The sequence below is a fragment of the Arvicanthis niloticus genome, chromosome 9 (assembly GCF_011762505.2).
Source record: "Arvicanthis niloticus isolate mArvNil1 chromosome 9, mArvNil1.pat.X, whole genome shotgun sequence".
NCBI classification, from domain to species: domain Eukaryota; kingdom Metazoa; phylum Chordata; class Mammalia; order Rodentia; family Muridae; genus Arvicanthis; species Arvicanthis niloticus.
Window position 1 is genome coordinate 1,433,591 of NC_047666.1, and position 25,234 is coordinate 1,458,824.

The 25,234-nt window shown below is 34.4% G+C and overlaps 1 protein-coding gene across 6 annotated transcripts in view; it reads left to right on the top strand.

Annotated features, from left to right (window-relative positions):
- Positions 1–25,234, top strand: part of Ccser1 (coiled-coil serine rich protein 1) — a 1,108,363-nt gene that overhangs the window by 507,270 nt on the left and 575,859 nt on the right. For 5 of the 6 annotated variants that reach the window (XM_034511175.2, XM_076939866.1, XM_076939867.1 and 2 more), the window contains one exon: positions 22,205–22,288. In XM_034511175.2, the coding sequence (XP_034367066.1) occupies positions 22,205–22,288 (84 nt within the window). Of the gene's footprint in view, positions 1–22,204; positions 22,289–23,436; positions 23,467–25,234 lie in introns of those variants that run through there. The other variant, XM_076939869.1, reaches the window with a different exon arrangement.

The window sequence follows — 25,234 nt, forward strand, 5'->3', positions numbered from 1 at the left end:
AAAAAGGCAATGACATTGTTTGTTGATTAGTAAAGTGATAATATGTGTCTTAAACATTCTTAATAGTAAAATCTTCATGGTACAGTAATATTTTGAAGCCTAAATCAATCTTATAACTGTAAGATTACTTTTTAGCCTTAGGTTAAAAATACTTATAACATTGGGAAAAATAAATTGTACTGCTGTGAGTTTATTGAAAGGAAGGACATGGCCAATTTCCCTGTGGTAGATGAGGCATTTCCTTATCTGTCTCTCATCTCATCAGGCTTCCTATGTGGATTGACTTTGTAAAGAATGCCACGTGATGGTTCTTATGTTTTCAGAGATTTGTGTGTGATGTCTTATCTTTGATAGTAGTGATGGGCAAGAAGTGCCTTCAGAGCAATTTCTTTGTTGAGAAGATTAATTATCATTTTATGAAAAATCTTGGAATCAGTGAAAAATGTATGTCAACATTTATGAATAAACAACACACTGAACACTTTGCTGCATCATTATAGACTTATACCCATTATACCACAACATAACATCAGATTACATTTTACATATTCCTCCACAAAATAAGTTGACCTGATAAATTATTCTCTGCTGAATGCCGCTATGTCCATCTATTCACTTCCCTCTGTGTTGTGTACAAGTGCTTTTACTTATACTGTTTAATGAAAAGTTTCTCAAATCAAGTCTGATTACTGCTTTGATGTTTTCCAGGCATGCCTGGTGATGAGCCTGGCATATGAAACAATTTCCTACATTATAAAACTAATTAAAGTAGGCAGTCATCCACATACCACTTTGTAATGAATTATAATAAGTTCATCAATCACACTCACTTTTATTCCAAAAAGTCCATTGGTAGGAATTGTAACAGTGAGCTTCTCAGCTTAAAATAGTCACAGATGCAAACTGACTATGGGTTCAATCTCAAAGTTACAGATTGCTGTAACTATCAATATCTTAAATTGTGAAGCTTCCATGGTTCTCTCAGATTATTTATCATTTTCTAATCTATTTTTCTTATACTTAATTTTATGAAGAAAAAAATAATTCATTATAAAATAAGTTAAGCATCTCTAAAAATAAAACTGAGTGAACCCACTCACATCACTCCCAGAGATCATGAAAAAAAAAATGATGATTGAGTACTTAAGGTCAAGTGGTAAAAATGCAGTCTGTTTCTTCTCCAGAGAAAGTGTTGTGTGTCTTCTAAAATGTCGAAATATACTGATAATTTTCATTAATGTTTCTATATCTCTTTCAGGTATCTGATAATATAGCATAAGTATTGTTACAGTCAATTGCCAATAGTTTTGCAATGTATTAAAATATTCTAAAAATAGCTTTACAGTCAAAGAGGTGTGATTGTTTAAATGTTAAATATGGTAAAAAACAAACTTGAAACCTATGATGATTGCTATTTGGCATTCATTATAATTAATGTTTTCAGAAGCTGGCAGTTTATGAAGACAATCAGTATCATTATGTCATATGCTTGAATTTCTTCTGGTAGAAGTGGAATATACATACATACATTTCAAAATTAGCAAAGAATAGTGGTAATGAGTTATCTACCAAGCGTATGCATAGAGTCAGTTGGCCTAACTATAGCATATATCTTGGTTTAATACAGGTTTGCCCCTGATTTATCCAATACCTAAAATCATAAGAAGGGTGTAGAGCCTTAGGGCTATGTCTTGATGCAATTTTCTCCAGGGTGCTTTACCCTTTGTGCTTCTCTTCATCCAGTTATGGTATTCATATTTGTACAAAGTACATACTGATCTAAAGGTAACCTGCAGTCTTGTTGTAACTCTAAACTAAATCATCTTTAAACATTTAAGAATACCCTGTATATTATTGATATGGAATAAAATTGGCACTATATCATATTGAATTAGTTAGACATCATACACATATAGACCTAATACTATTGCTGCAGTGTTCTAAAAGATTGGGTGCAATCTTTACACATTTACAACATTAACTGTTCAATACTTAATCACAAAATACACTCCCATTACTAGGGTTAATTAGGGATTAATAAAATAATGCATGAAAACTATCTTACATAGAATAAAATCAAATGAGTATTAACTTGATCCATTTAAAACTATTTTACTTTTCCTTTAAATTTTCTTCTTTTAATTTAGTTTAATATCTGGGAATTTAAAAGAAGAGCGGCCATTGCCTCCTGATTGAATACATTTATTGAACTGTTTTCATGTACTTCTCTCAAAAATATAACCACTATTTTTGCCTGAGAGCTGTATAACTCAAGTTTTATCATTCTGCTTAATGTTACTACTGAAAGCAGGGTAAATTTATACCTAACAAAAGTTAATTTGTTAGAATCTGTGTTTTAGAGACCAGTGGCAATTTTAAGACTATTATAGGGAGAATATTTGCACTGTACCCTTTTACAATAAATGTCTGAATACAAAGAAGTACAAGACAGGCATTGGAAATATGTCATAGAAGAGGAATTTGAAAGCAGGCTGTGCATGAGTGGAGAAAGACTTCTAAAAATCTTTGCTATGAACATTTCTATGAGGCAAAATTTATTGTAACTGAGCTCACCACCAAATTACTATATGTTATTGGAATCTACAAAGAAACAAAAGAACCAAAGATCATATATATTAAAAACAAAATCTGTCATTTTCTAAATAAACATCACAGATGACTTATCTTCCTGTACCTTTCCATTAGGGAGGGAACATTATCTGCAGTGAAGCAAGTGACCTGCAGGTGGTGTTATAAGCTGGAAGAAGCCTTTCTCTCTTCAATTTCTCTAAGAAATAAGGCCAAGACTTAATCAGTTGGCTTTTTAAAACTACTTATTAAGCTACATTAAATTAATTTGCTATGTAGTTGGAGATGGAATTATCTATGAAGACCCACATGCCAAAAATGTGGTCCCTAGCCTATGACACTCTTGTCAGGTGGTGACCCTTCATGACCTAGTAGAAAGATTTTAGGTCATTGAAAACCAGGGCTCAAAGAAATTGTGAAACTCATGTGTCAGTGTTCCCAACAACCCCCTCTGGAGTTTAGAGGATGAGCTTTAACACATGCTGTGTGCTGCTCACCAGGCCTAGGAGGAAAGCATGTCTTCAGCAGACATCATGTCAACATTCTATCCTGCTTGCTTAGATTCTCTACTTTAACCTCCTCTTTATTTCTTAGCCCCCAGATGAAAAACAGTTGTCATTTTCTGGAAGCCCAAGTGGGATCCTGTGACTTAGATATAAATATGGACTGACATTCAAAACCAGGCATATTAGTAACTTATAAAATGTCAGTTTAGAGAGTACAGTATTTCTTTAGAGTACTTGTGCCCACAAATTGAAAATATAGAGTCAGAACTCTCAGCATACTTAAGTGGACTTTGAGAAGGTTACTTCTTTTCTCCAGTATTGCCTTCTCCTTGGTGCCTTCTCTTTTCTTTGGTGGCAATTTTATTGCCCTTCTTTCCCACCATGTATCACTTTGCAGATGGACAGGATGGCCCCGTAGCAAACATAGTGCATTGTGATTGTTACTTCTACACTAAGCACCTTTCCCTTTTTTAAAATGTTTTTTATGCTTTGCACATGATTGCCATAGTTTAATGTTTTCTTCTTTTACCATTATTGTATAATCATAACCCTTTAGAATTTATCTACAGAATATATACAGAATATATACAGAATATATACAGAATATATAGTTCTGCTATATTAATGGCTGCCATATAAACACCCATTTTATCCTAAAGGCTTTTGTCTACAGGCTAACATGCAATATCTACATATTCCTGCATATGTTAGTTGATGAAAAAAGTTTCAATTATGAGCACTGAGAGTACACACCTATGTCAGACTTCCCTTATGTTTTGCTTTCATCTCTATGAAGCAGGAGTCTATGACTCCACAGACACTTGCCCTTAACACTGAAAGCTATTTTATTCTTTTCTTTCTTTTTTTATTATCTTTAATCATTTTTAGTACAGTCATTATCTCTGCTCCTGTTCTGCCCAGCTCCATCCTCATCTCATTCCTCTTCTACTCCCAGTCTCCAAGAGGATGTCCCACATACTCCAAACCTCACACACTACCACACCCTACCAGACCACCTTACTCCTTACACCTTACCCACCTTAAATCTCTCAATGGTTAGATGTGTCTTCTCTCACTGAGACCAGACCAGGCAGTCCTTTGCTGTATTTTTGTCAGAGGTTGATTTTCAATAGAAGTCATGACTTAGTCATATGACCTAGTTCTGAATACTGGGATTAGAGTAAAGATTCTAAATTTGATAAAGACGATTCAATGAGGTAAAACTACACTGACTGTTAGGTACAGATGAATGAAAACTTGATTTGGGATCGTAATTTTAAAACTATGAAGTGTTTTAGATACTGATTTTGGTAGAGAATTTATATACAGAAATTCTATGTAACTTGACTTTCCCTCAATCTTTATTTTGTTAGATTTGCTGTCTTTTATTTTTTTCATTCTGTTATTTTCCAAGAGAGTTGCAGGAGAGAATTCTGCTAAATGTTTGAGACTACAGCATCCTTGTAAGCTTCTGAACTACAATAACCTAAAGAGTGCCTCAGCTTCTCGATGATACCATCATAATGCAAAAGAAGGCTAGAAGCCCGTGAAGATATTAGTGTTCCTTCATTTGTAAGGTACATGCACTCAGGAATTCTTAGCATATTTCTGGTCTTATGGAGTCCTAGAAAGTAGGTGTGGGTTAACTGCCCTGACTTATTCAGAAGTGGAGATGAGAGACTAGAGAAAAATAACTTCTTTCTTTCAAGGCAACTAAGTATGAAGTAGAAAGGAGTAGACAAAAAACAGTGGACATTGCTATTTATCTGTTTTTCCTCCTGGCCTGAAGTTCTCAGAATAACAACCCTGAGACTTAAAAGTTATTTACAAATACCTTGGCCAAATAGTCTCAGCTGGTTCCTAGATTATGTCATAACTTAATAACTTGTTTGTTCTGATCTAAGTTTTGCCATGTGGCTGGTTACCACTGATCAAGTGTAATGTATCTATCCTCCCTCATGTTCTGGGACCAATCTTTCTGTACTTGGATCATTCTCAGAATCCTTTCTACCTACCAGATGTCCCTATCCCATCCTTTTCTATAGGCCATAGGTTTCTCTATTGACAAGTAACATAATACAAGATATTTTTTTTCCACAATTTCCCCCTTTAGTTCAGCAAATACTTCTTTTCTTTACAATAATAAACTATATACAATAATAACAATTATGAAAACTATTAGATAAAATTATATATACATGTCTAGTCCATAAGTATCTTTGGCAAATTAGGAGAAAATACTTTACTATCTATCCTATCTTTGTGAGTTTAGAATTCTGTACCTAAAATACTTCCTATCATAACTTTTATTACTGAGTTAAAAGTATCTTCTTAGACCTAAGAATGTCTACTTTTAAAATCCTAAACAATTTAAGCTTATATGTGAGACTATAACTATCTAGTCTTCAACCATATCAGAGACCTAAGAAGAAATAATTATAACCTGAGTATGGAGGAAATATAAGTAAGTGGCTTCCAAAACTATAGAAATTACCAAAAACATTGGCTGCCTGAACAGTCCCCAAAAATTATTCTATGACACTGGAACATCCATCTTCAGCCTCTGGTCCAGAATATCTAACCAACTTTTATGTGAAAAAGGAATTATGAAGGTCTTGCCAATCTTGTCTTTGCAAAGCTTGGGAAGTGACATCCCTGAGCCTGTGTTTATCTGTTTGGAACAGCATACTGTCAGCATCTGAAGCAGGGGTAGTTTCTTGCCAAATGGTAGCTTACCACATTTGGAATAAACTCCATAAGGAGATTCTTCATTGTTCATCATCTTCTTTGAAGACAAATGGGGGTTCTGCCAGGAGCACACATGTCTCATTGTCAGTAAAGCCTTAAAATAATGTTACATCTGTAAATGCTAAATTCTTTAGGTCTCTGAGGGTTTTCAAGACTATTTATCTTGTCTATGTCACATCTGAACGGGCAAATGTTGCTTATTTACAGCTAATTAGTATCTGTTCTATCTAGGAAGGTTATTTCTGTGATAAACAAGTATAGTATTTAACATGATCATGAGTTTGATTGACGAACTATTGACTGGCATTACTTAATTACCTTAAACAGTTTGTAATAGCAGCTTATAAAGGAGTAGAACTAAACATTGTATTTTTTAAATGAGCTGCATAGGTCCAATACCTTATACAAGAACTGAATATATTGAATTGAATGTAATATATAGTAGGTTGTAACAAAATAACCTTAAGTTTTTGTATCAATCTATAGAGATCCATACCAATGTAACATTATTGGCCTATAGACTGTGTTTTGGTTTAAGGGTAGATTCAATCAATCCCCCCCCCCCCACTTTTTCCTATCTTGTCTATATTATTCCTATATCCCCCTCTTTTCTTTTTAACAATTCTCCCCACATATATAGATAAATCAAGGACAGCAAAAAGAAAAAGGAGAGAAATTCCTGAGTCTGACTTCCTATACCTTGTTTTCTTCCTGATCAAGACCATTTAAAAATTTGCAACCAATTGCCCAAAACAATAACAAATATTCATAAACCACTGAAAAATTGAAAAAAGCCATCCACTCTGCCTTTTGGGAATGGGATACTCTTAAAATTTTTTTCTGTTGATTTTGGGGCATGGTTTTTCTTTTGAGGGGAGGAGGGCAAAGGATACTGAGTAAATGATCAAGTTTTAAGAAAGCTGGCTGTAGTGTTTGTTGTCCAGTCTTTATGTGCCATGAAAATGCAGACTTAAATGAGGTACTGATTGGAACAGTCTGAAAGGCTGGACCAAGTAAGCTAACTTCTTTGAAGTTTTCTTGGAAGTAAGTTTTGATGAAACTGCAATTGAAGCATTGTGAGGCTGGAACAAGTAGGATGTGGGAATAACTATGTTTTAGCATCTCAACATCCTGGAGGACAAATCTAGTCATGATCACTTTCATTCAACAAGTGTCTGGTCCTTTTGTTCTGTAAACATTTAAATGCACACAAATAATATACATTTCTGCAATTACATATGTATGGTATGGGCAATGCACATAAAACATTTAAAGATGATACTTTGCTCTTAGTTTGAGCAGGTGAAAGGCATGTTCTTTTTTCATAAGCTACTTTGGATTGTATACTAAACTACAATATAAATCACCATCCATGCCATATGAAAGGGGGCATGCACTGATGAGTCATGAGGACTCTGTAGCCAACAAGATGTATTTGCTACACGTAGACATTTATTTCTCAGTCAGTCTCAGAGCTGTTCCTATATAAAGGTATCAGCCTATACATTACCTGCTTTGTTAATATTGCTAATTTCTTTTCTCCTGTCTGTAGCCAAGATCTTCAGGTGGAGGGTGTCTCTCCAGTCACATCTGATTTTTATCAATTTGGGTTGAATCTACTTCTCTTCTCCTGTAAAAAAATATACAAAGTTCCCACTCCCAACCCCAACATCATATATTTCCTTCCAGTCAGAAGACATCCTTAAAATACACAGACCAATTTACTTTAGAAGTTTTTCCAATGTCTTTCAGCAGCTGTTGTTTTTTGTTCATTAGCATTCAAGAAATGTAAAGTCAGTAAAGCAATATGTAATCTATCTGTGGTAGTATTTGTTATCCCATTTTGTATATTAAGTACCTTTTTTTCATCTGTTTCTTTATCTATTAAGCCTTTGGCCTCTTTGTCTTTAAGTGATTATATTTCTCCTTTTCTTTTATTGGATATTTTATTTACACTTCAGATGCCATCCCCATTCCCCATTCCCCCCTCCCCTTAGGAAACACCATCTCATGCCCTCTTTTCCTTTTTGCATTTATGCACTTTTTAAAAAATGGTAATCAAAGGCTTTATAAGGTTGATAATGCTCAATCAGAGGAGTAACCCACTACTCAACCTAGATATATCAACTATCTTTAATTGGTGGAGATACAGATCTGCTCAAACCTCTGAGGTACTGGAATTCCATCTGGATGCAGTGAAGACACAGCATCAAAGGCTTATCAATTTACTCTTCCCTCCACTCCTCTTCTAATATCTCAATGCCCATAATCAGCTTGAAGAAGTTAATGAAGAGTCAGCGCCCCTATTTCCCTGGGCTTGGGGACTAAGGTGGTAAATGTTGGACTATCTTTCTAGGGAAAAGTAGTGGTTTTGTGGGAATAGAGAGGATTAGCTAGGATTTATTGCATAGCCATAACCTATTGGTAGAAATCTGTACAATTATTATCAAGATGAAGATATAATTTCTTAAATGGCACCAATTTACTTTGATTACAAATTTTAAGGTATTAATTGGTATGAAGCTTCTTATTGATATAAAAGTGAAGATGAATATTGTTACTCTCATAGGACAATGTACGAGTATAACACATTTAGGAATACAAGGCTTAGACCCAGTCCTTCTTTAACTTTTTTAACTGATTTGAGATGGTTAGTCTGTGAGTTAAGGGACTATAGCAAATTCATGGCTTGGAGTTTATTGTTAAGGTGTTTTCCATATTTTATTTAGAAATAGCTGAGTGGAGTTAACAGACAACAGTCCAGATTACCTTACATGGATAGTTGGTTTTCAAAATGGCAGAAGCCCACAGAATTGACATGACAAACATTTCTGTATTAATGTTCATTTTGATTAGAGACCTGTCTGCTCCTGACAGCTTCCTGTATTGAATTCTAAGAAGAAATTGAGCATCTTTAGAGTTATTCCAGTTGTGGTGAGACAGCCACTAGACAAGAATTTCCTCTTTCCATCTACAGACAAAATACTGTCCAAAAAGGACACACTTGCAGAATAGTCTACCGATTATATCTGCCTAGACAGAATAATCAGCCCTTAATAATTCTACATCACTAAGGTCTGTCAGATGAGCCTTTAGCCTCTCTTGAGACTTTGTTTCATCTATTGAAGCTGCTCTGGTTTTGAGATCTGGGTTTTTTACTGTCTAGTTTTGAGGCAGTGTTGCTTAATTGTTTTCAGATCAGAATTTCCACTACTGATCTGAAATGTCCAATTTGAATTTAATATCAGGGCCTCTAGGGATGTTTCCCAACAACGGGTTACCTTGTTTGTCTCTTGTTGATCTATATTAATTAGTCCAGTTCAGCCTTTGCCACATCTTCTGCATATTCCAGAAAGTTGGGGCCTTCTTTTTGAATTATCTCTAGAAAAATACATTAATTTGAAAAATGCCTTGTGTACAAACATTGGATAACCTACATTAATAAGCCATATGATCATTCCTTTCATAACTAATCCACTTTATAGGAAGCTTTCTCTTAGCATAATAGTTATTATTATTATAGAAGAATTTATCCTTAGAAACTGTTTGTTTACAATCCTTTAGAAAATTATTTGTTCTTTCGCAGCCATAGCAATAGGCTTTTTGTGCTGTAATTGCTGTTCAACCATAACTGAATAGCTTTAAACCACTCCTAAGGAGGTGTAGATTTAGCCTTTTTGCATTTAACATTAGCATTTTCAAAAGCTCAAGGTTCAATTAAAATTCCTCCAGCAGCTACATCTGATATTGTTCTCCTTAGGGCTGTAGTTAATCTTTGTAAAACGTCAATGAAAGATACATTTGAACTCTGGGTTATCTTTGTAAATGATTCAGTTCATCCCTGTTGTTCAACTTTGTCCCAAGAATTTAAGACTATTGTACAACATTTTTCTAGGACAGCATCAAACGTAATCTGTACTCCCAATTCAGAATACAGACCTTCACCTAGTAATTGATCCTTGACAGTATCTATGTCTCTAGTCTTATTTTATTGCTCGATGACTAAATGGATAGTCGTCTCTTATTTGGCTGAAAATTAAAACTGAAAAGGATTTTTCTGAGCAAAATATGAAATGAGTTCAATTAATTGTGCTCCTCCTGAGGCTAAAACAGTGTGGTGTCTGCTGCACCCTTGTATTACTTGAAAATAAACCTTTGTTTATATAGTTAAGGCTGAAGCTATTACTGAAAATAACAAAATCTGTCTTTTTTTTTTTTTAAAAAGCTTTTGTTGCTTAACACAAAGTTTTATTTTTGCTATTCAAATATTATGTTTTTTGAGTTGTTTTGATAGTTTCTATGGCTGCCTTGAATGAGTCACTTATCAATTTACTTATGCAAGTCACTATTTCAATTTACTTATGAAATAGACTGATAATGATTGTGATGAAAATATAAAAATAAAACAATTTTTAAAAGAATGTTGAAAATCAAAAACATGTGTTAAGCCGCAGATAGAATAATATAAAGTATAAAGGTTTCCATTACAAAATATCCTCCAAATTTGTCTTTGTATGACACAGAGCAGTAAAGTCACTTCCTATGACGCATTTTCTTAGTACTCGTGGATGGTGGTTTTGATTATACAGCACAACTCCTGTGTTGTCCTCACTGAATTGTTAATTTGAATAACACCAGGAGGCAGCTACTGGCATCATTGATGGAATATATTTGTGTATAAAATATTTTCCCTTAAAGGAATTTCTATACCTAACTGGAGGAAATCAAAATAACTTTAACTTCAAATGTAATCCTAACCTTTCATCTAACATACCAAGGGGACATTGAATAATAGATCACACACACACTTATCTGTATATTTGATTGTTATTGAAGTCTTCATTTGTGAACATTAGTGGATTGTACACAATGTACAAACAGTTTACACTCTTATCCTGAAATAGCATTTAACAATTGATTATATAGTTTACATATATATATATATATATATATATATATATATATATACACACAAAATAATATATATTTATGTAATCATATATACATATATGTAATTGTATGTATAAAATATGTATAATGCCTATATAAAATGTGTATATAATATTTTATAATGTATAAAATATTACACACACACACACATACACACACATACACACACACACACACACATATATATATATGTATATATATATAAAATGACTAATGAAGTTCTGGTAGGACTTTGAGACCAAGTCAAGTAAAGTGATTATGAGATGTCTAAGAATGCTTTCCAAATGCAAATATGCAGACCAAGGTAGCAGCTTCTGGTTTGAGTGCGACTGATTAAAACCTAGAAAGCCATAATTTCTGCCCATACAACAAGATAAAAGCTGAACTAACAGTGTATCAACCCATATATTTGAGACTATGAGAGACATGAAGCTACAGAATAAACTGTCAGCTACAATCAGGAAATAAGACAGCCATCCTGGAGATAAGACTCAAACATCATACAAGAAAGTACTTAGCCTTGAACAAAGCCACTGGAACCTTAAACTGGAACTTTGGGCTTGGCTGCTGAGCTCTGACAAGGCTAATGCTGATGAGTAGCTAGCAGCTGAGATGCTGGAGGCTGGGGTGTATCTATCTTGAGAGTGAGAAGCTCCTTAAAGTACTTCCCTAGAGAAACTCTGTGAGTTTTATCTGCAGACGTTACACAGAGTTCTCTTGGTGATAAGTGTTGACACAGTGATCACTTGTGATCTTCCCAGCAGATTTTCTTTAGAGAGAACTGCTTCACAGTAGAAATTAGTTGATCACACAATTTCTGTCTATCTTAGGAGAAAGGATACCTTTCCAATTTTATTTCTTCCTAACTTTCCCCTATCCACTGAGAGGGCAAGTAAAAAAAAATAAGCGTGATAAAGCATATGTGCCAATTTAGTACTGATGGGAAGAATAGAGACCCATTAAAACCCTATGATTTAATCAGAAGATTTTAAAATTGCCCTTCATAACTCTTTATTGCCTCATTAACAGGACTGCAGCTAAAAGAACTACATGACACAAACTTTTAGAAATATCAAGCATGGATGCTAAAATAAGTATCCAGAAGTAATATATTTGGGACTCTAATAGAAAGAAAGAAATAGAATGGAAAAAGAAAAATGCAAACCCTAAGAAATAATCTAAATCAAATATTCGAAATTAACAACTGTCACTGAAAATATGAATACATTTTAAAAACTTGTGAGCTAGACTCAAGTACTGATAAATTTAAGGATATGTCCACAGAAACCTTGCCATTGAAAAATAAGAGGGAAGAACTTGAAAAAATAGCAAAGAATATAGATCCTGGGGTAACTTCAAAGACCACAGCAAAAGCATAAGCAGAGATCACTTACAGAAGGATGAGACTGTGGCAGAAGAAACAAGCACTTGACTGTCCTATTGACCAATCATTTCCCATTATTTATCACAGACAATCACAGATCCAGAAAGGAGAGAGAATTATAAGCCTGGTACTAAGCATACAAGCCCACACTGTACAACATGTGCATATTACATTTGAAAAGCAGAAAACCAAAGACTAAAGGAAAATCCTGAAAGAAGACAAATGAAGAAATGGCTTTTTCTACAAAGAACAGAAGACTTTCCCAGCTATGCATGCCATACACACTCTAGAGTTGGTTATTTACAAGGTTAAAGGAAGACAGGGGTTATCAGCCTTTTTGACAAGAGAGAAAGGATGGTGTTGGTTAAAACCACACTGGAGGAAAAAGGCTGACCTGCCAAGCTGCTTAACTTCAGTCTGGCAGATGAGGGAAGCAGTTCAAAATTTGACATAGGGTTTTCCCAGGTGGAAAGTTCATGAAACATATTATTCAATTGTTAATTTGTATATAGTTGTGGTGTAAGAAACTGATTAGGATTTGAAAGGGAGGTGGGGGAGGGTTTAGAACAGAAGCCTGGGAAATTTTACAGGACAATGAAAAGACAACAAAATGTCAAAGAGTTTGAAGGGTAGAAACGTAGGAGTGAGAAACATTTAAAGAAATCCTTGTAAGACAGAATCAAAAGGAGACATTGAGCTGAAGACTAAAAATAATTTTCTAATTAACACTGATGAAATTTCCATTAAGTGACTAGTCAGGAAACCAGCTTTCAGAGACAAGAAGATTAAACAATTATCTGTTATCAAATTGTTATAATAAATGGTAAATGAGGACACAGATCCTATGAATGTAGTGCATCTTTCAAGAATTTTATATGGGGACCAGAAGGAAAGCCCAAGTTTGTGAACTCATAACTATCCAGGACTCTTGTACCATGCCTCAGTTGCCCTCCTCTGGTGTTCCTGGACATCTACATGTTTGTACGGACAGACATAAACATGCACACCTATAAACCTAAAAGTTGTTGTTTTGTTTTTCTTTACTTTTTCTTTTCTTTCTTGTTGTTCTTCTGTTTTTAAGAGTAGCATCTCATTATTGAACCAAGAATCAGGAATGGAAATCAGGTTGATACATATCACAATTATGTGTTGCTATTTTTGTTGTTGTTGTTGTTACAATATTTGATGAAGAAAAGTTACCTGAAAAATTTAGATAATTAAGTTGAAAAGAGTTAAGCACAAAGTTATGCAGAGTTCAAGAATTGTCTTCCTACACTAGTATTTTGACCACTGGTGAGCAAGTGCTTAATCTTAAGTCTTAACTGCCCTAGATTTCAACAAACAAGTGTTTCCCTGAAAAATTCTTGAGAATCATATCTTTCCAACATCATTCCAACATCATTCCAGATAATAGAAAGCATTTTGCACATGAGAACAGTTTATGACCCACTGTGATTACAATGCGCAAATACCACACTAGCTGTAAAGTACAGATGCTTGTCTTACAAACTTCCTTAATTGGCTTCTGTAATTGTTCCGGAAAGTGTCTTCCAAAAAGTAAGATTACGATATGATGATGGGAATAGAGAGCTCCCATTTACATTTCCAGTTATTTCTTGTGAACCTGGGGTGTGGAGAGGACTACATAGCTGTGAAAGGCTTGCCAGATGGTTTAGTAATATTCTCACCTCAGCCTTCTGAAAGTTCTCAATAATAGTGGTTTACTTCACAGCCTGTGCTTTTCCCTGTACTGGAGGGTCGACCGTGGGCCCTTGAACATACTAAATGGGTGCCCTGGGACTGTGGTACTTCATCCCTGCAACCTACAGGATTATTTAAATTTTTGTTATGTTAAAATCTTGTGATTTGTCTGTGATGCAAGTTGTTGCACAACTGGATGCAGTCAGAGAAGCAGTAGGAGCCCAGGAGTCATATCTAAATTCATAATCAGTGGGAACAGAAATATGTTATTTTCAAAATAATGTAATGCCATTAGTGTACAAATCTCTCAAATGACACATTCAAATTAAAGACTTTATGAGTTATAAATTTAGTTTGTTTTAAAGTCAAATAACTTGACAGTTGTTGACAGAAATAGAGTACTGTTAACCTTTATGAAATGTAACTTTACAAATTAATCTCTGCCCATGCTATTTAAAAAGTATGTTAAGGAGTTAGTTTTCAAAATTCACTATCCATTTTCCTTCTAATTCTAATATTTTATTAAATTTACTATAACATCCATTTTAGCAGTATGTGTTTTCTTAAGTTTAGTTTCCAAAACATATAGAATACTTGTAAATTTATGAAGTTTTCAGTGTCATTGGGAATAAAAGACATCAATGATTTTCCTACTGGTTATAGTAATGCAACTTCTACAAGCCACATGCTGGTTGTTCATTGAATACACATATAGTTTGAATTTGTGGAGTTGGTGGATGGTACTTATATAAACTTATTTCTATTTTTTTCCTGGCTGTCTTCCTGTGACCTCTATCTTGTATCTGTCTCCCTGTGGTCCTTACCTCTGCTCTGTTTCCCAAGGTCTCTGGTGGGAGAGTTCTTTGTTCTGTCCATTTTCTGTGGCTCTTATGATGTAGAAAGAGAAGAAGAATCAGACAGGAAAGCATGTAGAAGAGGTCCTGGAATGATAGAGACAGAGAGGAGCACATGAACTGTATGTTCTAATAATGATGTCCAGGTATACAGTTGAAGCTCTCTGATAAGCAGTTTTTACATACTGCAGTATTTCTTTTGGAATGTAGTATTATTCTAAGCCTATTTTATATGCATTCTGGGCAGTATGTTACATTATTGCCAAACCTTTTGGGGAAAATATTTTGTTTTCTGTATGTGTTTTTCTATATTATTGTCAGAATATTAATGCATCAAGCTCATCACTGCCAGGTTTCACTTCATTTGAATGATTAGCATAGTACAGTGGAGGTGGATATATCAAGTCACAAGTTACATGCAGTCTAAAGTAGATGACAGTACAAGAATTAAGTGGTGACTCAATATACAGAGAGTAAAGTAAGAAAAAGACTAAATTCTAGTAAGCATATCCACATCTAAATTCTCACTCTCTGTTAAAACTAAAAGTAAATGCTAGGAGAACTTTGGAAATAGAAGAATCATATGTTAGCTTATCATAGTTTATGTATGATTTTTCCCACCCTTTCTTCTTTTTCCTTGTTGAGCAGTCATTAAACATTAGATATTATATTAATTCAACTACTTATACAAAATTTCTAAGAAGATTTGACAGTAATTATGTCTGTATCTGTCACATAGTTCTGCAACCATTTCTACAACAAGACACCACAAAGTCTTACAAGATCAGTAGTTTGGAAAAGAGGTTTCTGTTTTTAGTGTTCTGTAGATTAGAATTCTAAGTGCAAGATATTGATAGGTCAGGCTCTTTATAAAAGCAATTTTTTTCTCTCTCTCTCTCTCTCTCTCTCTCTCTCTCTCTCTCTCTCTCTCTCTCTCTCTCTCTCTCTGTGTGTGTGTGTGTGTGCGTTTCTGTCTTTGTATCTGTCTCTAACTTTTTCTCTGTCTCTCCTCCTTGCAGCCCTCTCTCTGGCTATATTTTTATCTTCCAGTATTCTGAGCTCTATAATAGCAAATTCATCACAAGCAATTATCCATATTTGTGTTTTTAGTAAAAATTCTCCATCTTTATTAAAATATGAATCATTACATGAGTTTTAACTCCAGCATTTTCTCATTTTATCCAATTATATCTCAATAACTCCACTCCAAATAAGGTAACAAACGATTCTGAGAATAAAGATCACAATGTATGAGTTTAGGAAGGAAAATGTACATTCATAACACTATAGCATTGTTAACATTCTTTGGAAAAGAGAAATTTAGCATTTATTCATCATTAATAAATATTATTTTTTGCTTACAGATGCTTCTCTATTAAGGTTAATAATTTTCTCTACATATTGTATCGAACCTAATATCTTCCTAGCCTTGAAGAACTTTTTCTTTAATAATTTTCTTTCACTTGCATTTTAATTTCCTACAATATTTCCATGAACCTATAAATATTTAAAAAGTTTTATAAAATACGCGTTTCTCCTCCTCTTCTTCATCCTTATCATCATCACCATTAGGACCATCATCCTCATCATCACCAGGACACCATCACCACTAGCACCAATAGCAGAATCTTCCATCTCAGTCCTAAGATCTATTAACAGTTTTAGGTGTGGTTTGTTTCTTAGAATTCATGTGCTGAAGTCACAATCCCTTGTATCACAGTATTAAGAGCTGGTTTTCTGAAGTTAAGCCTGGTGAAATATAACTTGAATATAAAGGCTTTCCTCTCTTGAGTGATTGGACTAGGCCTGGTAGGAGAAGATTAGTTCCCTTGAGACCTTATGTATAATGACAGACTTTCTTCCCTAGTTTCTTGTTTACCATATTGTTCAATACATTCTTCCAACAATGTGTTACCATTGTCCTGAGACAAATATCTAAATTTAGAATGTGCTGGAAACTTGTTCATTATTCTTCTGAACTGAGCTAAATTTCTTTTCTTTATAAACAACAGTTTCACATAAGTTGTCATGGAAACTGAATATGCACTTAGACAGCTAATGTTCTTTATGTCTTTATGTCACATATTTCTTGAAGGAAGCATGCATGTTGCTAATTGTGCTATTGGTAGCCCACTAGTTTATTTCCAGTACATTTTTTAATTGGATATTTTATTTACATTTCAGATGCCATCCCCTTTCCCCATTTCCCCTCCCTAGAAAACCCTTATCCCATGCCCCCTTTTCCTTTTTGCTTTTATACAACTTTTTAAAAATGTTAATCAAAGGCTTTGTAACTTTGGTAATGCTCAATCAGAAGTGTAACCCAATACCCAACCTAGATATATCAACTGTTTTTGACTGGTGGAGACCTGTGAACATCTGCCTCCATGTCCTCCCCCTTTCTCTCTCTTTCTCTCTCTCATCACCTAGCTTCTCCTCTCATTCTTCTCCTCCTCTCCTTATCCTTCTCTTCCTCTTGGTACTCCTCCCACCTTAGCTCCTCCTACATATCACCCTTCCCGTTAAAATAAAACTTTTCTCTCAAAATACAATTAGAGCATAATTATGCCAATTTGTACCAGTGAGGTACAAGATAGTCCTAATACCCAGTCCATCATTAAGGCAATCTGTAATACGAATTTTCTTCCTGCTGAACACTACTTTGTTGATGTCAGTAGTGGCTGACACTTGTGATCAGTAAAACAATTATTCAGTTTTATTTTACATCTCTATTTTGTTTAAATTTATCAAACCCTCTCTCAAAACCTCCTGGTAAGCTTATTTCCTGCCTAATATATTATGTGATATAGCACTCCTGATTTTCTACTTGCCGTGATATTATCCTCCACGGATCCACGGGTTCTTACTTTGTTTTACTGTGTTGATATACTGATACTTCAACTTTTTGAGTTTTCAGTATGTTGATAATTCTCACATCATCACTTCCTTTTTAGCTCAGACACTTGAAGGTGATGTAGATGAATGTTTGTGTTATATTTCAATAAATTTTAGATTGTTAGTGGTAACTACTTTATTCAAAGTCTTGTAGAGTAGCTGCTATATATCATCTTAGAGAATCATGTGTCTTCCCTGCCACTCTAAAAAGAGTGATGTGTGTTCTATGATTTTTTTTTTTTGTAGATTTCCTTCTTTCCTGCTGGCACTTTTATCAATAGTATAAAAGCAAAAAGGAGGAGGGAGAATGGGGAAAGGAGATGGCCTCTGAATAATAAATAAAATATCCAATAAAAAGAAATTTGAAAAACATTGTTTCAGTGTATAAAATAGGCAAGTAAGTTTCCTGTGTTTTTTTTTTTTTTTCTTATTTCATTTTTCCCGATGTACCCATGTGTTTCTAAGGAACTGTAATTGTTACCCAAGGTTCTCCTTTGTATGGTGTTTTTCCATCCTTTGCCTGCAACAGTCAAATGCACTCTCTGACTCTGTTACCTACCTCTTGATTTTGACCTCAGAATTGCTGCCTAACTCTACAATGGAAGATGGACTATCTCCTCATTAAAATCAGCAACATGAATAGTAGACTATTCTTGTTTATATCACACTAGAAAAATATAAATGCTTGGAAGTCAGAGATTAGACTTTGTCATTTATACTAGAGAGTAAATTATTCAGTTACTAAAATAATATAATATTTATTTAAATATATATTCACATGTATATGATGGAAAAATAAAAGATTGTTTTAAAATAGAAAAACAATGAAACTTAAAGATTCTTTTGATGGCAGCACATAGTATTCTGACATATCACACTGAGAGATAAAACCCAGAACTCTTATTACTGCTCCAAGGAGCAAAGGCTGCTCCACAGAGACTTGCAAATGTGTCCCTGAGACAGTGTGGGAATAGGTAGTAGATAGAGGAATCAGCCTGCCAATAGCATGAAAGATGGAGTTAACTGGGGTTCCACAAAAGACCTATGGATTGGGTAATTTGAATTCTTTTTAGCTTTCAGAGGTAGCCCTGGCTACTCAGTGTTTGGTATTGAGCCAGAAATGAGGTGTACTGGTGGGGTTTTATGCTGGACATGTTAGTATGTGAAGGGCCTGCTGGTGAGTGAATGGTAAAAAAATTGATGTTAGTTAGAATCCATATAAGGAAACTCACTGAACTCTAAACACTGTCGAAACATGAGTTCCATGTGACATTTGACATAACAGAAAACAAGTGTGATAAGTGTTTTGGATTTTTTTTTTTTTTTGTTTTTTTTTTGTTTTGTTTTGTTTTTTGAGAATAGAGACAAGTTACATTCTTTGATTACTTTTTCTCCTTTCCATAAGAGCTTGTAAGTTCAGTGTACTTATCAATTTCTTACTAATGCCATAACCCCTTTTTTAAAATGTGAGAAAAATGTGGCCTGGAAACATATTTAAGTGGTCTCTAATGCAGTGTTCTACTGTGCACATGGATATATGTACAATCTTACTAGCTACTGAATGTATTCAGGCACTTAGTAAGTGCATTGGTGAGACTATCTGGGAAGTTTTGCAAAGTGGGGACACTTGTATATAGGACTCAGAATCTATCTGATGACATTCTTACATTTTAGATTGACAGAAGCCAGTGGTTTTCTTAAGCCACATTTTAAGTGGGGGGGAAGTGAATGGCTTTCTAAGGGACCAAAATAGCCCAGGATATATTTGGCTACAGTCTGAAACACTTTAACCTTCTATAATCTCAAAGTTTAACCACTCAGCATTGTACATAGGGCATAGTCGTTCCCTGAACTACCTACCTTCTGGGATGTTCAATTCACAAATGATAACAGATAGAAACTTTTAGTATGGTGTTTTATTTTTAGTATACATCATGGGAAGCGGCATTAAAACAACTGTTTACATAACTTAAACTGTAAAATTTTAATTCTATTTGTTTGAGAAAATAATGATACTGTCAGACAATCCAAGATGCTTGAGGATATTTTTTGCCCCAAGAATTCCTACAATATGTAGGAATATGAATAAATATGAACCACTTGATAGCAGTCTGTTGAGAAGCTCATTGCTGTTGAGTTCACAGACTTGTCTTGGTATAGTTTAAATTGACCTTGATGATACCCATGAGCTTTTAGTTGAGAAGAAACTAACTTGGCATGTCTAATAACTGGTACCGTTTTCCTGAAAACTTTGTTCATATTCCTTCTGCCATAAAATACAGCCAATTGTAGATGCCTTTAGAAACTTCTAATATCATATTGACCTTTGAAATTTTGCCTTTACAACAATATCAGATGAAATAAAGAATACAGTGGTAAAAGTATTTAGTAGCAATTCTGATATAAACCATGACTTAGGTTAAAACACTCTCTCCACTTTATAAACAGAGAAAGTGAGTATCTAGAGTATATGATTTTAAGTTTAATGAGTTATTTTCATTGTTGTTTGTTTAAAGACCTACATACAAAATAAATATTGACCACATTATGGAAATAATAAGTCTACATCTCCTACAACCACCTTAACATTTTTTCAGTGTACACTAAATAAAAATAGGAGTGTAATAAATTTTGTTTTTGAGGGTGGTGGATACAATTTCAGGTTCTCAGTATTCTGTTTTCAATATATTTAGTATTTACTGAAGTTATCTTTTCTTTTCCATTGTTGTACACATGCCTCCTTATCCCAGAAATCTACTGTTTTCTGAAATAGATTGTTTAAAGGGATTGCAAGAGTAAAAATAACTCTACATCATGTAATTATGAATTGCAGAGAATCCATACAAATACAAGGTGCTATGGGCTTTTACAAGATGGAAATAGCTAAGAATTCTTCATTTATTTCTAAAGGAACGTTTTATAGATTTTTTTTAAAAAATGTTAATATCCCAATATTCTTCTTCAGCTGTGGAATGTCCTATTAGATACACCAGTGTTCTAAAAACCTGTACTATTTCCTGGATTGATTTACAAAAGCCAATGCTTCAAATATAACTCATTTTGATGGGTGATGGATCCCAAGTCCACTAGGTTCCCAGTGGCAGCACTGGGATTTCGGGTTGGGGGAGATTCTTACCAACTGCTCTGAGTGCAGTGGATCCTCTAGGATGGGTCAGGATATGATGTCTTTGCAGGAGTAAACAAGCTAGAAATCTGGGAAAGAGACTTCTCTTGAGCTAGTCATGTACCCTGTGTCACTCACATTGTATTCAATTGGGCAAGCAAGTCAATAAGACCTAGGAAAATCTAAGTAGAGTGAGACCAGTCTTTCTTGGTGATGTTGTCAGTAAAGGATACCACACATTATTCAAAATTGATGAGTAAACCAAGAATATTAAGTTCTTTCACTCTATCCATCAGTATGATTGATTTCTAACTCTTGTTATATTTCTCTTTCCTCCACATTGAGCCATTATGTTTATCAGTTTTAAAGGTGTGAGTCTGTAAACATCTTGAGAAATTTCCACCAGAATGAAGTCTGAGACTTTTTGACAGGATCATATCTTTGAAAAGACGAAGTTCTTTGTAACTTCCAAAAAGCAAAACAGAGGTAAACCTACAATATTAAAATAATGAATACCAAAAATGCTAATTAATTCCTAAAAGCTACTGTTGGTCATCAACACCACCACAAAATCAAAATAGAAACATGCTGAACCCCAGAAGACTGGCTGAGAGCTTCAAGGCCTTTGTTCCATTGACTCCATTTGACCATTATCTCATTAGCATCTGGTGAGCTCCCAATGATATCCAAGGGCATCACAAGATAGCTTAAAACAAAGATTAAACTCAGAGAGTCCTGGCTGGGATCTAGTTTTGCTTCAGGCACTCTCCACCCACTGACTGAACAAGAGCCAACCTGCTGTCCTCAGTTGATAATTCCTGTCATATGTTAACAGAGTTAAGACGTTAGTAGCTAACTGATCATATATAAGCTGTATTTGTGATTACAACTTTTGAGAAGAGAATTCTATAATGGGTAGTTGTATCTGAAAACTGCTAACACATATGAATGTGTTTTCTTGTTGAGAATATCAAAACTGCAGTGATTCCTCATGAAAGGGCCTAGTAAAGTATCCTAGGTACAGCATTGAGGATGAAAGTGTAGCATGTCTGTAGTTTAAGAATTAACATTAATTTATTGCAAGAAAACAAAAATAACTCTTGTAGAGTATAAAGTTTATCACGTTGATTATGTGCAACCAGAAAAGATGAAAGAAATAAAAATAATGTCCCCTTTTCTTCTAAAGCACCTCAATGTTGACAAATAAGTTCCAAAAAGAAAATTTAACTTCTGTAAAAAAATGTACATAGTGAAATACACATGATGGATACATCATAGTAACAGTAACATAGGCTTTTCTTTTGCAGTTTTGAAGTGTGAAAGGGAATATAACATAATAGATATAACTGAGTTTCATTAGTCACATACAATTATTTCCCTGTGTGAAGCTGAGGTCCTTGTGAAGTACACAGTGAGAGGGCTGAGCATGTTCTTCCTCTTTGATGTTTTGTAGGATATAACGAAAGATGAATGTTCGATGCTGAGGCTGCAACTGAAGGACAGGGATGAGCTCATTTCTCAGCTCCAGGCAGAGCTGGTAAGTGATTGGCTGAATAAGTTACTTACTTTCAGAGTTATTTGCTATAAACCTTTGTCTATTGACACTAATATTATTATTTATGTTTGACGAGTGATTTAATATGACTGTCAAGTTTATCATTCGTTAGTAATGAAAGTTGTAATTCTTTGGTGACAGGAAGAAAAGAAATGATGTTTTACATGTACTTAAGTATTTCTAGGAAATGGTGCAATCCTTCAGCTGTATCTATAATAATAAAGGCTAAGGCCACAATACATTTTGTATACTATATCATTTCCATCTGCACTGAAATGGCTGGACAGAAAACTTAATAATATGAAAGAAGTCATTTATTATTCTTGCAAACTAAGCAGGTCTTACATTTATTTTCATAATCACAAAATGTAGCTTCTTGTCAATCCACTGTAGATTTTCAATTAATGTGCGACTCCCACAAACACAAAGTATCTATAGTTTATTTTGGTGTTGAGGTTATCATAAAGAAATATTAGAAATCAAATGTTTCGAACAGAATAGCATGTTTGCTGTGTAGAACAATAAAAATTGCTTTTCTTGATGTTTTAATTTGTATACATTATAAGAAAAAATTTTAAAAGAATATTAGTGCTGTGGATGTAAATAAAAATCATAGAATCATAACCCACTATAAATTCTTAAGATACTAACAATATAAATATGGCAGGAAACACTTCAACACATTATCAGTGTTACAAAATAAGTACTAGTTAAAAACATATTATAAGATGATGTAACAGTTGACTATATCAATGTTGGGGTATTATAAAATGCAATTTAATGGCATAACTGAGTCACAGACCAACATGCTTCTGAGTACTACTAACATACTAGCACCATGTCACATTCATAGCACATTTTATGGATCTAAACAGCTGGCAGTGTTTTTACTGACCCTTGACCCTCATTGACAATAAGGGCTGACACTCACAAGCTGCTAAATTACTACATAAAAATTGAAGCTCATTCACAGACAAGAGGAACATTTTCTGTACTATAAGAAATATTCATTTAAAGAATCAGCAGGTTCTTTTAATTATTTTATATTAACTATTTAATTATTTTATATTGATAGTACAGATAGTATCTATTATATAATACAAGAGTATATGTTTAATATATTCCTCTAGGTCAGTGGCTTTTAGCCTTCCTGTTGCTGTGAACCTTCAATTCACTTCCTAATGGGTAACCCCAAATTATAAATTTTGTGTCGCTATTTTATAACTATAATTTTGCTGCTGTTATGAATCACGGTGTAAATATCTGATATACAGAATATTTGATATGTGACCCCTGTAGCAATCACGACTCACAGATTGAGAATTGTTGTTCTGGGCATATATTGTAACTGAGCTTTTTTGTATGACATAGGAAAATATCTTTGCACTTAGCAAATATCTAGTACAAATATCTCTTATTAAATTGAGTAATCAATCTTAAATTACAAGATCTGTTATTAGCTGTTATTAACTATTATCTGTTAAGATTATCTATCTGTTCAGTCACTTTGTCTGGGAGCACCAATTTTCAATAATTAACTCAGAAAAAAGATTATTCATTTTTCTTCTTACCATCAGTCTGATCAGACTTAGGACATAAAATATCCAAGAAACAGACCTTTCTTTGTTCAGTGAAATGTGAAAGAAAATCATCACTTGCAGAGCCAATTCTACAACTATGATTGCAATAATTCAGTGCCCCTCCCTCCAAAAACATGGCTTGTCTAAATTGACTACTTACCCTTGAAATTTTCCAAAGTTATAATTGTGGCACCATTTCAAATCTGGGCTGCACAGTTTGCATAAACATGCAAAATGTTTTAACAAAAGACTGATGTTACCTTTTGCAGTGAAATTTGTTTTTATAAAAGGACTTTCCAAAGGTATTAAAGAAGGTGTGATGATTTAGAAAAACATGTTAAAAAGAAAAACCCATTCAAACTAGATCTGAAGTAATCATGAGATACCCAAGTGCACAGTGATGAGTTATTTCTCTGCTGCTGGTGAAATGATCCAATTTAAGCCAGATTAGACTATCTTCAAGGCTATTTTATTGGGAAACTGCTCTTGGGTTCACTGGCTACAGGACTGAGTCCAGGGGAGTCACCATGTGGGGGGGGGAAGAGAAAAAGAAAGCAGAAAAAGATGAGTAGAGGGAGAAAGAGAGAAAGAGAGAGTGGTGGAGGGAGGGAGAGAGAGCCACAAAATGTCTGGATTATATAAGAGTCTGGGGGAAGGACAAGGTTCAGGGCAGGATATGCCAGGTATGGACCGAGGGAGGCTGGGAGGTCCTGGAGGCCAGGTCTGCTCTAATGTGTAAAATATGTACATCAGTCCTTTTTAAAAATTATTTATTTACTTTAGGTATGTGCATAAATGTTGCTTTCTTTAGACACACCAGAAAAGGGAATTGGATTCCATTACAGATGATTGTGAGCTGCCATGTGGTGGCTGAGAATTGAACTCAGGACCTCTGGAAAATCAGTCTTTACCTCTGTACCATCACAGACCTCTCCAGACCCCACATCAGTCCCTGGACCAAGGGTCCAAACCCAAACACACAGGACTTTACAAACTGCTGCAGTAAATGTAAGATATGGGCCAAAGTGATTCTGGTTCTGAAAACAAGCAACTGCTTTTGTTTTCAATTTGCATTAGTTTGTTTGAGACACTGCTTCACTCTGCATCCCACTTTGGCCTAGAATTTCCTATACATCCATGGCTGACCTTAAATTCATGAAACTATCATTTTTAGTGTCCCAAGGACAGACATTACAGATGTTAGTCACTGCAACAGGCTAATTTGTGACATTTGATAATTCTGAAATAAAGATCAGAGACCAGTTAGCAGCTATTTATTATCGTACACAATACTTTATAAATTATAGCATGGGTCTTTTTATTTCTTGTCCATTAATGTTATTGTAAA